At 49.8% G+C, this 16,003-nt stretch overlaps 1 protein-coding gene across 5 annotated transcripts in view; it reads left to right on the plus strand.

Annotated features, from left to right (window-relative positions):
* Positions 1-15,199, plus strand: part of Rbm10 (RNA binding motif protein 10) — a 31,725-nt gene extending 16,526 nt beyond the window's left edge. For 3 of the 5 annotated variants that reach the window (XM_057759230.1, XM_057759226.1, XM_057759228.1), the window contains 20 exons: positions 2,504-2,573; positions 4,362-4,435; positions 5,845-5,931; positions 7,814-7,874; positions 7,994-8,170; positions 8,527-8,687; positions 8,847-8,944; positions 9,040-9,127; positions 10,290-10,473; positions 10,574-10,713; positions 10,829-10,946; positions 11,033-11,124; positions 11,226-11,390; positions 13,451-13,600; positions 13,695-13,760; positions 13,836-14,024; positions 14,110-14,184; positions 14,477-14,583; positions 14,660-14,789; positions 14,870-15,199. In XM_057759230.1, coding sequence (XP_057615213.1) covers positions 2,504-2,573; positions 4,362-4,435; positions 5,845-5,931; positions 7,814-7,874; positions 7,994-8,170; positions 8,527-8,687; positions 8,847-8,944; positions 9,040-9,127; positions 10,290-10,473; positions 10,574-10,713; positions 10,829-10,946; positions 11,033-11,124; positions 11,226-11,390; positions 13,451-13,600; positions 13,695-13,760; positions 13,836-14,024; positions 14,110-14,184; positions 14,477-14,583; positions 14,660-14,789; positions 14,870-14,995 — 2,358 coding nt within the window. In that variant the 3' untranslated portion in view covers positions 14,996-15,199. The remainder of the gene's footprint in view (positions 1-2,503; positions 2,574-4,361; positions 4,436-5,844; positions 5,932-7,813; positions 7,875-7,993; positions 8,171-8,526; positions 8,688-8,846; positions 8,945-9,039; positions 9,128-10,289; positions 10,474-10,573; positions 10,714-10,828; positions 10,947-11,032; positions 11,125-11,225; positions 11,391-13,450; positions 13,601-13,694; positions 13,761-13,835; positions 14,025-14,109; positions 14,185-14,476; positions 14,584-14,659; positions 14,790-14,869) is intronic. The other 2 variants (XM_057759227.1, XM_057759229.1) reach the window with 2 other exon arrangements.
* The last annotated feature ends 804 nt before the right edge of the window (positions 15,200-16,003 follow it).

Genomic DNA, 16,003 nt, shown 5'->3' on the forward strand with positions numbered 1-16,003 from the left:
GCTACACTCTCTTGTCAAAGAACTGATAATGAATGAAGACTTTGTCAGGGCTGAGAAACAAGGGCCAAGGGGGAGCATAGTAGCCCACCAACTCCTGCTGGCTGCCTTTGACTCATATCTGAAACTGTTTCTAAAACTGCTGGTTTGGTTCCAGGGCCCAATCTTAAGCAGGGAACTATTTAAGACAGGTGTTTTTCAGTGGCACAGTAAATAATTGTACTCATACTAGCTAAGCTGGCAAAGGAAGAAAAGGGAAGAAATTGAAGGCAAAGTCTAAAACCCAGGCTAGTTTATCCCAAGGAGGTTTAAGCTGTGTTTTTTGTCTACCTGCCTTTGGGAGTTCCTCCTCCACACCAATACTGCCATTCTTTGAAGGCAGCTCCCAAAAGTATTCTGTGGAACATTTGCAGCCTTAAAAAGGCTACAATCCAAGGCCTACCCACTCTGCCTGCCTGAGCCTTTAACCGGAGCCTGCCTGCCCACCCCTGGCTTTCAGAGCCCGCCTGTCTCAGAGAGCCATCGGCCAGCCACTAGGCCCACCCAGGCTGACTGCCCGTCTGGTGTCTCTCATCTTATTCTGTCGGCCAGGATTCCTACGAGGCCTCCCCGGGCTCCGAGACTCAGCGTAGGCGGTGGAGGCGGCACAGACACAGTCCCACTGGCCCGCCAGGCTTCCCCAAAGACGGCGACTGTCGGGACCAGGACTATCGGACTGAGCAAGGGGAGGAGGAGGAGGAGGAGGAGGAGGAGGAGGAGGAGGAGGAGGAGGAGGCCAGTAACATCGTCATGCTGAGGATGCTGCCACAGGCAGCCACTGAGGATGACGTACGTGCCCCCCCAATGGCCCTGGGCAGGTGGCAGAGCAGGAGGCCAGGCTGGGTCTTCTCCAGGGCTCTCAGCTATTCTACACCCATCCTTTGTGACCAACCATAGCACCTTCCCTCTCTTCTCCCCCACCAGCTCCTGTCCCCCAGCACTATCCATCCTCCAGGATGGGCCCCATCAGGTCTGGAAGGGAGAAGGCAGCAGACAGGCTGGCTTAGCCCAAGGGCAGTAGCGTGGGTGTCCAGTGCTGGTGGGTATGAGAGAAGAGCATCCGTCCTGCACATTCCATTGGCTTTCATCCTTTTCGTATATGTGAATGGAGGGCCAGACCCAGTGTTGGATATTCTTGGTAGCAGAGACCCATGAGAGTAAGATGTTAGGGCCCACGAGGCTTTTCTCAAATTCCATATTCCTCTGTTTTTGTCAACAGTGACAGCTTGGCCACTGCTACCCATAGGTGGCTCTTGATAGCTTCTTGACCCTGTTTGCCTTTATGAGATTCTCTGCCTTCCATCTTCCTCTCTTCACCCATTTTCTTCTCATATAGATGTCTTATGGCAAGCCACATTTGAAATCCAAGAGTATTACTAAAGTAGAGTTTTGATTAGTCTCCCTGATCCTTGTATCCCTCACTGCCTTCAGCCCCAGTCGGTTCTCTGAGCAGTGCTTCCCTGAAAGCCTGCCAACTGCCCTTTTTGTGACAGTAGTAATCCCCACTAAGAGGTCCTTCTAGGATCAGGCTGATTGCTGACATTTTTACCTGAGGTTTTATTGTAGGGTGGCCTATGTGCCAGGCTGATTGAATCCTCACAGAGGCTCTTTCTGAAAGGTACAAATTATAGTCAGTCCCACATAGCCCCAGTCAACAAAGTGACTTCTTTATGTTCCAACAAGTGGCAGAGTAGAGTTGGGGTCTAAACCTGGACTGCTGGACCCCAGAGCCCATGTTCTTGTTATTTCCCAAGCCTTCCTTGATTGGAGTCTTGATTGCTTTTCATCTTCCTGCATACTGGTGTTCATAAGACTTAATTTCTTGTCTGTTACCCTGATGGGGAGCAGATGCCCAAAAGCACAGATTGTTCTCCCCAAAATGTATCTGGCATAAATTCCTCATCCACCAAAAGAGGTACTGCCAGTTTAGAGACTGTCTCACCTGGGGTCCTCAGTTGCCTCTGTAGTCTCCCTCAGGATCATTTTACTCAGAAAGCTTTCCAGATCAACCACCATGCCTTTTTGTCTTTAAGTGTCTCCTCCTCACAGGGCTGAAATGACTCAGGCTCCTATCCTTCTCTGTGTCATAGATCCTTTGTGATGGATAAGAATTGCATTCCAGCTTCTATGCTTCTTGGCTACTACTAAGCCTCTTTTCAGATCACCCTGCCCACCATTCCTGACTTGCTGCCTCACTTGCTCTCCTGTTGTCTTTGTGCCCCTGGGGATCATCTTGCTGCCATCCTTTACCCTGTACTGTGCTTCTGTCTGTTTGACTCACTTTCTGTAAGTCCAAGGCTGGAAGCAAGACTGAGTACTCGTGTGGGTTGCAGTTGTTGTTATTGGGGAAAGCTTGGAAAGAGGCAGAGGAGGGGTGTGTGTGTGTGTGTGTGTTAGTGTGTGTTCGTGTCGTATACTTAGCTGCTTTCTTTACTAAATCCATCCCACTTCTTTATTTCCTGAACAGATCCGTGGCCAGCTGCAGTCCCATGGTGTCCAAGCACGGGAGGTTCGGCTGATGCGGAACAAATCCTCAGGTGAATTTTCGTTCCCAGTGCCCTCCCCTTCTGCTGACCAACCTCAGCCTCCAAAACTCCCTTCTGCCTCTCTGCCTTTCCCTCCCTCTGCCCCTTCCTGCCACAGCTGGGAATGGGTAGCTTGGGGAGGGTGCCCTCTCTTTTTCTCTCCCACCCCCACTCTCACAGCTCCAGCCAACAGCCTCTACAGGAGGGCTTGTCCTGAAGGGGATACAGCTCTGGGTTGAGCTGACTATATTCCCAGGGGCAAGGCCAGGGCCAGGCTCTGGAAAACCTCTTTGGGACTCTGAGTATCTGAAGTGGTGACCCTTCCTAATACATATACTTCCTTTTCCTTCCTCTGCTTGGTCTCCTTCACATAACTTTGACAACAGCCTCTAACCAAAAGTAGGTCTCACATGGACCCACCAGTATGTCCCAAGAGGGGAGGCAGGGGATGGCTCGTGTATCCTAAAGGAGCAGCCAGAACTTTCTGGCCTCACCTGTTTCCCTCCCTCCCTCCCTCCCTCCCTCCCTCCCTCCCTCCCTCCCTCCCTCCCTCCCTCCCTCCCTCCCTCCCTCCCTCCCTCCCTCTCTCCCTCTTGCAGGCTGCTTGGAGCTGGCCTGAGGTTTTAGCAGGGTGGGTGGAGTTGTCTCTGCAGGACCATTGCCTAGGTTCCCCAAGGCAGGCACAGTGGGGCCTCACTCTGCCTGGGCTTCTCTTTCCATCTCAGTCTCTCTCCTTATACCTCCTCCCTCTCTCCATTCTCCCTTGCTTACCCCCCTATACAATTCTACCCACCCATGCATCCTGATGGTGATTCTTTTGGATGAAGCATGCCCTCCAGACCCACCACATTCAAGCCTCCTTCCATCGCTACCTCTAAAGGAGTTACTTTCCCAGAATCGTAAGCCCCAAGGCCCTGGCCAGGCCTGGCGTCTGTCTCAGTGACATGTAGGTCTTGCTCTGCTTTATTCTAGCTATACCGATCACTGACAGAATCTGTTTCTTTCCCCAAGGAGGCATTCCAGGTATGGCCTCTCAGTGGCTTTGGACATTTCTCCTAGGCGCTTGTTCTTACCTGTAACGTCCTCTTGGCCAGCTCCAGCCACCATCTGCCTATTTAGGAGAATCTTGACTGTCAGTGGTTACACTCTCCCCACTGTGGCCCTGAAGTGGCTCCCTAGCAATTATCCTCCCCTTTGCCTACCAAGGTTAAGCTGAGATTGTGTCCCTAACAACCCCCTGGTTTCCTATGTGCTGGCCGAAACACTACCCTCACCCCCAATAGCCTCACAGACCAACTTAGCCTGGCTTCTCTTGCTCTTTTGATTAAACACCTGTTCCAGTAATCCTCCTGGCCTTGCTCTAGGCTTGCCCATGAGTTATTTGCTTTGGCCTCTATGGAGTCAAAGCAGCCTCCTCTTCTAGAGACACATCTCTCCTTGTATCCCTTCCCTCTCAGTTCTCCATCTGTCACCCCAGGCTGGCTAGGCAAGTCTGCCTGAGCCCACCCCCCCATAATCTCACTGCACAGTTGGGATATACGTCTCCTATCCTGATCTGACTCTCCTATTCTTGCTTTCTTTCCTTCCCTTTTCCCTCTTTCCTGCCCTTCCCAACCATCTACCTTGACTCCTCTCTTCCCTGTTCTCTCTCTCTCTCTGATCACTTTTTCTCTTCCTTTCTCCTCTTCCCCTTTCCCTCTCTGCCCCTGGTCCTCTCCCCTCGGGTTCTGCCCCTGGGAACGCCGTGTGTCCAAAGCTGTTGACTAACCCACTGCGTCTGTATCTGAATGCTGTCTCCAGGTCAGAGCCGGGGCTTCGCCTTCGTCGAGTTTAGTCACTTGCAGGACGCTACACGATGGATGGAAGCCAATCAGGTTGCTTTGCCGCACTTGAACCCCCCCCCAACAAATACTACTTTATAATCGAGCGCTCCCCATCGCCTGAATCTTATGGACACAGTTCCCTGCCCTGTGGCCCTGTGTCCCATACCCCTACCCCCTTTCTCTCCCCTCCTGACCACCACTATTTCCTCTTCCCATCTCTCACTACCCACTGGGCTTTCCATCTGGGGCCCACTCACAACACTGTCCCTTGGCCCCTTCCTACTGCCAGGTTCTAGCTCTCCCTCACCTCTCCTGGCTGAGCTCTCAAAGAAAGAGCTGCCAGGGTAAGTTCCTTCCCCTAGCTTCCCACACCCCAGCAGGAACCTTCTGCTCCTGAGTCAGCAGAGCCAGAACTTGGTTGTGCTCTCAGGACCACTGAAATCCTGCCACTGGGGAGCATAGATGTTGGCACCACAAACTAGTAAGACTTGTTTTGCTAGCTCTCTCCTGCATGTGAATTTGGCCCTCTGAGTTCCATGCAGAGGGACAACACTGTTTTTTGGTTGAAAGTTCCAGTCAAGTGTGATAGTTTTATTGATGCCCTGGGCTCAATTCATTGGTCCCTCCCATTCACAGCACCCTCCCCACTCACAGGAGGCCCCCACCTCTACCTTCTCAATAAGGAACTGTGCTCTGTCAGCAACGGAGGGAGCTGACTCCCCTAGCCTGGCACTAGATCCCAACTCAACTGCGTTGGGACCTTCCAAGACTGAAGGGTCTAACCTGGCTACCCAGCCCTATCCTATCACTGGTGTAGAGAGCACTAGAGAGAAGTGTCAGGGGAGGAACGGGCAGCTGTGGTGAAGTGGAGGGTTCTGGCAGAGGCAACCCTGTGGCCGGCTCTGTGGGCTGGGTCAATAGGCTAGTGCGGTGGGCCTAGGACCCGGCCAACCTTGAGAAAGTGGCCTCATGGCGGGAAACCTCCGTCTGTTAAATTGGCTTTCTTTTTCCCCTTCTCCAGCACTAGCGCTCGTGCGCTCTTTCTCTTTTTCTCTCCCCTCCTCTCTCTTCCCTGCCCATCTCCCCTATTCCCAGAATAGCCTGTGTAGTGCTGGCCCTGGGTGTGGCCTGGCACTCTCAGGACCAAGCTGGGGGAGCACTCCCAACTCGGCAGTCGTTGGTCAACCGAGCACTATGTGCCTGATGGTGTGTGTGTATGTGTGTGGGTGTGTGTGGGTGTGTGTGGGCGTAAACAGTAAGCAGCTGTACCCCGAGAGCTGTGGTGCTTTCCTTCCCTCCCTCCCTCCGTTCCTTCTTCCCTCCATCAGTTCTCCAAACTCCCTTCATTCCCTGTCCCTCATCCATCCAGCTGAAGGGCTCGCTCACTCTCTTCTCCTTTGCTGAAACGGTGTGTGGGGCACTGCTACCTAGGCCTCACTGTACTCTGCTTTTTCCCACAGCATTCCCTCAACATCCTGGGCCAGAAAGTATCCATGCATTACAGCGACCCCAAGCCCAAGATCAATGAGGACTGGCTGTGTAATAAGGTACAGGGATGGGTGGCCAGCTGGTGCTGTGGGGAAAACTACCCCAGCAGGAGCAGCAGCAGCTCACTCACTCAGAGCCTGTGAGAGGAAATGTGATCTTGGGAACAGGCTGTCCAGCCCCAGTCAGCAAGGCTCTACCCTCATCAAACATAGCCTGGCCTACAGGCCCAGTAGACTTAAAAGAAATAATAGCATAAGTGACTAATCAGTGACAACATAAGTCTACTACAAGTGTGTAAAACAAGCTGCTTACAGACTGTCTCTGGTCTGCCTTGATATAGTAGTCAAGGTGGTTATTCTATCCATCACTTTTCTTCAGCTTTAAGAGGTGAGAACAAGCACTAATTAAGTTGTTGAGAGAATGAAAGTGTTAATGGAGAGCAACATAGAAAAAGACTCCTGGCCTACATTCAACTCTTAAGTAGCTATTGTTACCTTTGAAAAGAAGCACAGAGTGTTCTGAGGGTAACTCAACCTTAAAGGTCCACCCTGTAAGTTGTGTGAGTATCATCATATTCCCTAAGAGGAAGCTGAGGCCCAGAAAGGTGCAACCATGCATGAGCCTTTAGCTTATGGAGCCACCTCCTGTTCTCTAAGTGACTTTAGGTCTGCCCTGAGGCCAGCTTTGTGATTCTACAGCCTCATCTGCCAGGGCTGTCTTGTAGTCCTGAAATCTAATAGGAAAGCTGAGAGAGAAAGCTAATGGAGGACCCTGTCATCTCCCTGAGAAGCAGTCTGGTTAGTGGGAGAGTGGTACCTGTCATCTTTATATAAGGGAGATGCTCAACCTCTCTAGAAAGAGAGGAACAAAGTGATGAGCGGTATTTATCTTTTTTTCATATTTTCCTTGAAACCAGTGTTTTCTTTGTCTTCTTTCTCTCCTTTGTGTCCTACATGCCTTTTGGTTACCAGACCCTCTCATTTCCATCTCAGAATAGCTACCTTCCCTTCTTTGCCATTCTCATATTCATGCCGATTCCTACGCCCTCCCTTCCAGTTCCCACAGAGCGTTCCTTGTTACATTAGTCTCATCCTTTTCTCCACCCTCACTTGTAATGTTGCAGTTGAAACCCAGCTCTGACCATGCTCTCCCTTCTCTGCTAAAACTCTAATAACATCTAGTCTTAGCATGAGGCCCTCCTTTAACTGTCATCATCTTCCCTTGCCAGCCTTGGCTTTTGTGTCTTTGCATGTTCCCTTTCACTAACTGTACAAAGTCTTTTAGTCCCTCCACTAAAGATCCCTTCCCAGCAAAATCTCTGGGCTTCCCAGATGTCACCTTCTTACTTCTGTGTAGCCCAGCCCAGTGAACTGTGTCCCTTTCAGCCCATTCTCTGACCCTAACCTGAGTTAGCACAGTCTAAGCAGCCTGTTCTGATCGCATGGTTTAGGGCTTGACACAGGTGCGCTGCTTAATACCTGACTGGAATAGGGATAAAATGTGATGGAAGCTGGACAAGGTCTTTGGTAGCTGGACTATCCAAGGGGAAAAAAATCAAAACTAGCTTTATTCAACCTAGTTCTAGCAAGAAGGAATGGGAAGGATCTGACCAAAGGCGTCCAGTAGGAAACAATGAAAATTTCTGTTAGATAAGCAAGTCTCAGGAAAAGGGATCATGGGATACAATCCTGAGAGCTGATAGTCTCTCAACAAGATGGGGAGAGAAGCAACTGCTGTAACAGCGAGAGTTGCTGATTGCTGAAGTAAGAGGGCTGGTGCTGGAACCAGTTGTCAGAGAAGATTCCCAGGATTGAAGTTCCAGAAGACTCCTGCCACCCCTGACCCCAAAAGCTCCCTTCCTGGGGATTATTATGTTGTTCTGTGGGTCCATATTTGGAGAATATCATGGAAAGCCCTGACCACCTGGCCTGTGCCTCACAGTGTGGTGTCCAGAACTTCAAACGCCGTGAGAAGTGCTTCAAATGTGGTGTGCCCAAATCAGGTGAGCCGTACTAACTGGGACTGGAAAGAGATGAAGGGCCAGTGTGGAGAGGTGGGGAGTATGACCATCCATGGAGCTTCCACCTTTGTCACCAGCATATCTCCCATCATCCCTGACAGAGGCAGAGCAGAAGCTGCCCCTTGGCACCCGGTTGGATCAGCAGGCACTGCCGCTGGGTGGGCGGGAGCTAAGCCAGGGCCTACTCCCACTGCCGCAGCCCTACCAGGCCCAGGGAGTACTGACTTCCCAAGCCCTGTCCCAGGGCTCCGAGCCAAGCTCCGAGAACGCCAATGACAGTGAGTCAGTTGTTCTTTCCTCCTTCCTCTATGCCCTAGGGCATCTGGTTTGGGACCTCTGAAGCCAGAGATATGGTAATGAACAAAACTTGGTCCTTATGAGGAGGGAGGGTGTTTCTACCTGGTATGGGGAAAAACACATGATATAGAGAGAGCAAGGGAGGGGCTGTCCACAAACTAATTTGGGGGTGTGTATGAGAGGGTTCCTGGTGGATGAGAGACAGAGCAGGCACTTGGACTGACAAGCAGAGTTTATTTAAGAGGAAGAGGAAGCAGAAGGTACTGAGCATAGAAGCAACTTGGGTCCCTGAGCAGACCATGAGAGGTGCGTCCTAACACTGGGCCCTTTCCCACAGCCATTATTTTGCGCAACCTGAACCCACACAGCACCATGGACTCCATCCTGGGTGCCCTAGCACCGTATGCAGTGCTGTCATCCTCCAATGTGCGTGTAATAAAGGACAAGCAGACCCAGCTGAACCGAGGCTTCGCCTTCATCCAGCTCTCCACCATCGTGGTGAGGGCGGCACAGGGGGGGGCCGGGCAGCTACGGTCCCGGCCCCCAGGGTAGGGAGGAGGAGGGTCCTTTACCCCACCCACAACGCGGTCCCAATCTAGAAATGGGGCAATGGAGCCGGGGGGCCTCCCCGGGCCTGACCCTTCGGTCCACCCATAGGAGGCAGCCCAGCTGCTGCAGATCCTGCAGGCCCTGCACCCTCCGCTCACCATCGATGGCAAGACCATCAACGTAGAGTTTGCCAAGGGTTCTAAGAGGTCAGAGCCCCACCTAAGCCCCCTTACAGCTTTGCCGCCCACCACCACCTTGGGGCTCCCCGGTTCATTTCCAGTTTCTACTATCCTCTCCCCAGGGATATGGCCTCCAATGAAGGCAGTCGCATCAATGCTGCCTCTGTGGCCAGTACTGCCATTGCTGCTGCCCAGTGGGCAATCTCACAGGTACTTAGCCTCCTCTGCCCCATCTCCCTGGCACCTGACTTTCATAACTCTTCTGTCTTCTTTCTGCAAAAAGCAAAATTGGCTTTTTATCTAAATGTTCTGCCCTTTTATAACAGGTATTGTAGGCCTTCAACTTTGCTCCTGCTTCTGTAGACAGTAATCCTTTCCCACTCCATCCTCCATCCTTCCCAGTCACTTTTTGGGCTTTTTTTCTTTTTTAAGGTGTTAACGTTATTTTTATGTGTATAAGTGTTTTGCCTGTACCTATGTATGTGTACCATGTGTGCCCAGTACCTGCAGAGGTGTCTTGATCCCCTGGACCTAGAATTTTGAATGACTATGAACCACTATATGGGTGCTGGGAACTGAACCTGGGTCGTGAGCAACAAGTGCTCTTATCTGCTGAGCCTTCCCTCCATCTCTACCTCCTGTACTTTCCTTGACAACACTCTTTGGATTGGTGCTCTATGCTGTTGGGTAGAACTTTTTTAATTGTCCTGAATTGGTATAATGTGTTGTATTTTGTGTGTGTGTGTGTGTGTGTGTGTGTGTGTGTGTGTAAGAGAGAGAGAGAGAGATGCATTGATTATGTATATATATATATATGACATGAATAAAAAGAAACTTAATATCAAAAAAATTGGAGGTGGAGGCAAGAGGATCAGATGTTGAAGGCCATTCTTTGACTATATAGTGAGTTTGGGGCCCTGTCTCAGAACCACAAAAACAAAAAGGAAAGAAAGGGAAGTGAAAAACTTGGTAGAAGAGAATAATGATTTGGAACATAGCAAGATACGATACATACCTGTAATCCTAGCACTGATATGGGGAATGAAGGCAAAGGCAAGAGGTTTGCTACACATTCCAGGCCAGGTTGTTGTAAGGGGAAGGGCAGGAAGAGGAAGGAAAAAAAAAAAAGATGTCTTACTTGGTTTGAGGCCTAACACATCAGTGTCAGCTCGGGGTGGGAGGGGAGCATTTGGGCATTTATCCTTTTTCTAGTCTTTTTCCTCTGCTGTTATCTTGTGGTCAGGACCCCTTACTTTTTACTTACCTTAAGACTGCATGCTTTTCTGTCAAGTAGAAATGCTAGCTCCACATGGTGGACAGATGCTTCTAGCAGATTCCTTATGTCCCCTCCTGTTCTAATGCTCTCCCTCAGGCTTCCCAGGGTGGAGAAAGTGCCTGGGCTGCCCCCGAGGAGCCACCAGTTGACTACAGCTACTATCAACAGGATGAGGGCTATGCCAGCAGCCAGGGCACAGATTCCCTCTATGCCCATGGCTACCTTAAGAACACCAAGGGCCAAGGCATGACTGGGACCAAAGGGGACCCAGCTGGAGCAGGTGAGCCTCAACCTCTCTTGCTGAGCCTAATTGTGGGGCCTAGAAGCCTATTGTCTTATGGTCTGACATTCATGAACATTCTCCTTGGTTTTCCTTTCAGGTCCTGAGGCCTCCCTTGAGACTGGGGCAGACTCTGTCTCACTGCAGGCTTTCTCCCGAGCCCAGCCTGGTGCTGCCCCTGGGCTCTATCAGCAGTCAGCTGAGGGAAGCAGTGGCCAGGGCACAACTTCCAACAGCCAGGTGAGGATGACATTGTTACTCTGGGAAGGCTGGTGGGTTGGCAGGGTGCATCCTGAGTGGGTAGGGGCGTATTAACAGACACTAAGTCCAGTTCCCTTGTGTAACCCATGAGCAGTCATATACCATCATGTCACCTGCTGTGCTCAAGTCTGAGCTCCAGAGCCCTACTCATCCCAGCTCTGCCTTACCACCAGCCACCAGTCCCACTGCCCCAGAATCCTACAGCCAGTACCGTGAGTAGCCATAGCCTGTGAGTAAGGGTGTGGACTTCTTCTCTAAGCAGGCAGGAATTCAACAACCTTGCCTTTCCTCACTACAGCTGTTCCTGATGTCTCTACTTACCAATATGATGAGACATCTGGCTACTACTATGACCCCCAGACTGGACTATACTATGACCCCAACTCTCAGGTAGGTGACAAGCGGGTGGCCTAGGGAAAACGACTGTGGTTGTGTGGCAGCTAGCCCTAGAGGTCCTTCCTCCTGTCCCCTCTCCCCATTCTTTTCCTCAGTATTACTACAATGCTCAGAGCCAACAGTACCTATACTGGGATGGGGAGCGGCGAACCTATATACCTGCCTTGGAGCAGTCTGCTGATGGACATAAGGAGACGGGGGCATCATCAAAGGAGGGAAAAGAGAAGAAAGAGAAGCATAAGACGAAGACAGCCCAACAGGTGAACCAGCAGCCAGGCTGTTTGGAGTCTTATGTTCTGGCACCTCCTGCCCTCTCCTGCCTTGGGAAAGTAGACTAGTGGATGGTCACGGACAAAGGTAGTAAATGCTTCAGACAGACAGGACTCTTGAGCCAGATCTCTGTACTGTAGCAGGACCACCTACCACCATGAAGTGACTTGTGCCATTTGGGTGAGCTCTGGCAGTTTTTCTCTGTCCCAGGAAGGGAACCTTCATGCTGCTGGTAGATGTCTATTGACCCCAGATAAATTCTCATAGGCCCATAAAAAGTTGATTAAGAAAAGAAATATTGCAGGGTTTTCTAGTAGAGAGCAGTTAGAGGGAGCCTCAAGTGTATCTGTAGAGACATGGAAGCACCGCACTTAGAAGCAAGCAATAAATATTCCTTCAGCAACCTAAGGAATTATAAAAAATGCCTCATGCCCTAGGAAAAACACAGAACATTAAATGTGACACCATGCCACATGTCTTAGATTTCTGTTGCTGTGATAAACACTGACCAAAAGAAATGTGGACGTGAAAGGATTTTTCATCATGAAGGGAAGTCAAGGAAGGAACCTGGAGGCAGAAGCTGATGTAGAGATCATCGAGGAGCGCTGCTTACTGGCTTGTTCTCCATGGCTTGCTCAGTCTGCTTTCTTATACAACTCAGGACCACCTGCTTAGGGGGTGGTACTATCCACAGTGAGCTGAGTCCTATCATGTTGATCAGTAATTAAGAAAATGGCCCACAGACTTACCAATAGGCCACTCTGTTGAAAACAGTTTCTTAATTGAGAATCCCTCTTCCCAGATATGTCTAGGTTTGTATCATGCTGACAAAAACCAACCAGCACATCACACATAAATTAAAATTATATACAAGGCTAGAGTTGTGGCTTAGTGGAAGAGTGCTTGTCTAGTATGTAGCAAGGCCTAGTACCACACCTCCCCATACACAAGTATGTAGCTCTCTGCTTTAGAAAGTAAAAATGAGCCGGGCAGTGGTGGCGCACGCCTTTAATCCCAGCACTCGGGAGGCAGAGGCAGGCGGATCTCTGTGAGTTCGAGACTAGCCTGGTCTACAAGAGCTAGTTCCAGGACAGGCTCCACAACCACAGAGAAACCCTGTCTCGAAAAACCAAAAAAAAAAAAAAAAAAAAAAAAGAAAGTAAAAATGAAAAATAGGAAGTTGGGGTTATAGCCAGGCAGTGGTGGCCTTTAATCCCAGCACTTGGGAGACAGGCCTATAGATCTCCAAGACCAGCCTGATCTACAGAGTGAGTTCCAGGACAGCCAGAGCTACTCAGAGAAAAAATAACCTGTCTCAAAAAAGAAAGAAGGGGCTGGAGAGATGGCTCAGAGGTTAAGAGCACTGACTGCTGTTCCAGAGGTCCTGAGTTCAATTCCCAGCAACCACATGGTGGCTCACAACCATCTGTAGTGAGGTCTGGTGCCCTCTTCTGGCCTGCAGGCATACATGCAAAACAGAATATTGTATACATAATAAATAAATAAATATTAAAGAAAAAAGAAAGAAGTAGTTGGGGTTGTAACCAGAAAGGGGCTTGAAAAGAATCCCTAGCCAATACAGAAAGTAGAATCTTGTACTACCACCACCACTGCCCCACTGCCCTCCTAACTTTCTGCTTGCTCTCCCTCCTAGTTGTATCTCACTTCCTTGCCCACACTATTTCTGCTGCCTCCTTTGCCTTTGCAAACCACATGGAATGGGTTGGAGGCAGGGGAATATTTGGAAATGGGGCCAGTAGAGGGGAGGGTTCCTTGGCATGAGTTTATTTTAAGATGATTTGGAGGAGGTGGAGGTATTTGGGCATGGTTTATCATTTGTAAAGGAATGTTCTGTAAGGATGAGGCCCAAGAGCTATAGCCCAGAAACCAGGTATACACAGCCTTTTACAGTGGTTCAGATAAGAAAGGTACCAGATTTGTGGCTACAGGGCAGGAAGGGCTACTGTTGCAAGGGTCATGGGTGAGAAAATAGAACCTCAAGTTTGAGGAATCCTGGGAACTTTAACCTCCACCCCCACCCAACCCCCAGATTGCCAAGGACATGGAGCGGTGGGCCCGCAGTCTCAACAAGCAAAAAGAAAACTTCAAAAACAGCTTCCAGCCTATTAGTGCCCTACGAGATGATGAAAGGCGGGAATCGGCCACTGCAGATGCAGGCTATGCCATCCTTGAGAAGAAGGTGTGTTGTAACTGTCCATCTGTACCCCAGCAACAATCTCATTACTCCTTAGGGTCCTCTGTGGAGCCCTGAATTTCTCTGTTCTCTACCTCAGGGAGCGCTAGCTGAAAGACAGCACACCAGCATGGATCTCCCAAAGTTGGCCAGTGATGACCGCCCAGTGAGTTGTTGGAGCAAAAACGGGCAGGGGTCTCTGATCTCAGCAGGGCTAACTGTCTGCCCTTACCCTCTACAGAGCCCACCTCGAGGACTGGTGGCAGCCTACAGCGGGGAGAGTGACAGTGAGGAGGAGCAGGAGCGAGGGGGTCCTGAGCGGGAAGAAAAGCTCACAGATTGGCAGAAGTTAGCTTGCCTGCTCTGCCGCCGCCAGTTTCCCAGCAAGGAGGCACTTATCCGGCACCAGCAGCTCTCTGGGCTCCACAAGGTAATTGATCAGAGAGTTGGCAGGGTATCCTGTGTCTAGCTCATTCCAGCCCAGTTGCTTTACTCTCTCCTGTCCCCCTTTACAGCAAAACCTTGAGATACACCGGAGAGCCCACTTGTCAGAAAACGAATTGGAAGCACTAGAAAAGAATGACATGGAGGTGAGGTGTGACCCACTCCTCAGCTCCATTCCATCTGTCCCTTCCAAGTCCCTGTCATTCCAGGCAGTGGGACTTACAAAGTTCCTTAGCCAGGTACAGCCTGACAGCCATGTGTTGTCCTATTGCGGTGAGACTTCTTCCCAGTTCCCATCCCATCATGTCCTGATCTTCAAGACCTATGACCAGGCCATACAGAGAGGCCTGTAATCCTCCTCCCTCTCAGCCCCATCCATGCCTATGTTTGCTGAAAATAACAGCCAATTCCAACATCCTCACGTGTGCTAATTTGTAGCAAATGAAGTACCGAGACCGTGCAGCTGAGCGCAGAGAGAAGTATGGTATCCCCGAGCCACCAGAACCCAAAAGAAGGAAATATGGTGGCATATCTACAGCCTCTGTGTGAGTGTAGGGTCAGGTACCAGGTGAGGGGGTCTGGCACTGGCACACCACTCACACTGTACACTGTCACCTGCAGTGACTTTGAACAGCCCACTCGGGATGGATTAGGCAGTGACAACATTGGCAGTCGTATGCTCCAGGCCATGGGCTGGAAAGAAGGCAGTGGTCTAGGTCGCAAGAAACAGGGCATTGTGACGCCCATTGAGGTGAGTGCATGAGACATTCTTGTTCTCAACATTCCCAGTGTACCTCTACGAGCCTGACAAAACCTGCCTCTCTTACACAGGCCCAAACACGGGTTCGAGGTTCTGGCCTGGGGGCCCGGGGCAGTTCCTATGGGGTCACCTCAACAGAATCCTACAAGGAGACACTGCACAAGACAATGGTGACCCGCTTCAATGAGGCCCAGTGAACAACTTTGGAAGCAATTTCTACAGACATGGAATGTCCATCCAGGGACAGAAAAGATGAGATGTGGAGTGGTGTTAGGGAGGTTCTTCTGCCTACCAGCCTGCTCCCCAACCAGAGAAGCTCTCACCAAATTAGACTTGGAGTGGGTGACTTTTGCTGGGAAATTGGGTTCAAATCATGTTCCTTTTGTAATAAAATCTAAAAAGCCTGCATCTTTCATCTCTACTTTCTCATGCCCTAGCATGTTTTGTGATTACACAGGCACAGAATGCATAAATAGCTACTAGGCTAAACTGGATGGCATTGATGACTATAAATACATGGGTTTCTAGCCACCATCCCAACCAGTAAAAAGGAAGAAAATGCTAATACAAGTATCAACAAATGAACCTCATAAACACAAGTAGGTGAAAAGTCACACAAAGGTACATATTAAATGATTCCATTAATATGGAACTTGGAAATCGAAGCAATTTGGTGATGGTAGTAGGTAGAACAGGATTGAGGCAGGGATGGCATTCGTCATATATAGATTATACAAGAAGTTAGGAAAAAAACACCAAAACGAAAGGAAGAAGGTGGAAGTACAATGTCACCTGCAGGAAATTGGTTCAGGCATAACTATTGCTCCTTACCATATCTCTACCACCACCTGAGCCAAAACACCAGGATTTCCACCTGAAGTTTGATTATGTTTTGAAACAGGTCTCAAAACCAGGCTGGCTTCAAATTGGATATGTAAACAAGTTGGGTTTGAACTGATCCTCCTCCTACCTTCCAAAGTGCTGAGATTATGGACATGTGGCACCATGCCCAGCTCAAGTTCCTTACACAAAAATGGTAGAATGTTTGTATAGAACCTGTATGCACTTAAATCATCTATGGATGATGTGTAGTATCTGTTACAATACACACACACATATATATTATATACTATATATATATTATATGCAATATTATGAAAAGTGTAGAAAAAAATAATTTCTCCCCTAACTTTTTGTTTACTGGT

This window comes from Chionomys nivalis, chromosome X (genome assembly GCF_950005125.1).
Source record: "Chionomys nivalis chromosome X, mChiNiv1.1, whole genome shotgun sequence".
In the NCBI taxonomy this organism is placed as follows: Eukaryota; Metazoa; Chordata; class Mammalia; order Rodentia; family Cricetidae; genus Chionomys; species Chionomys nivalis.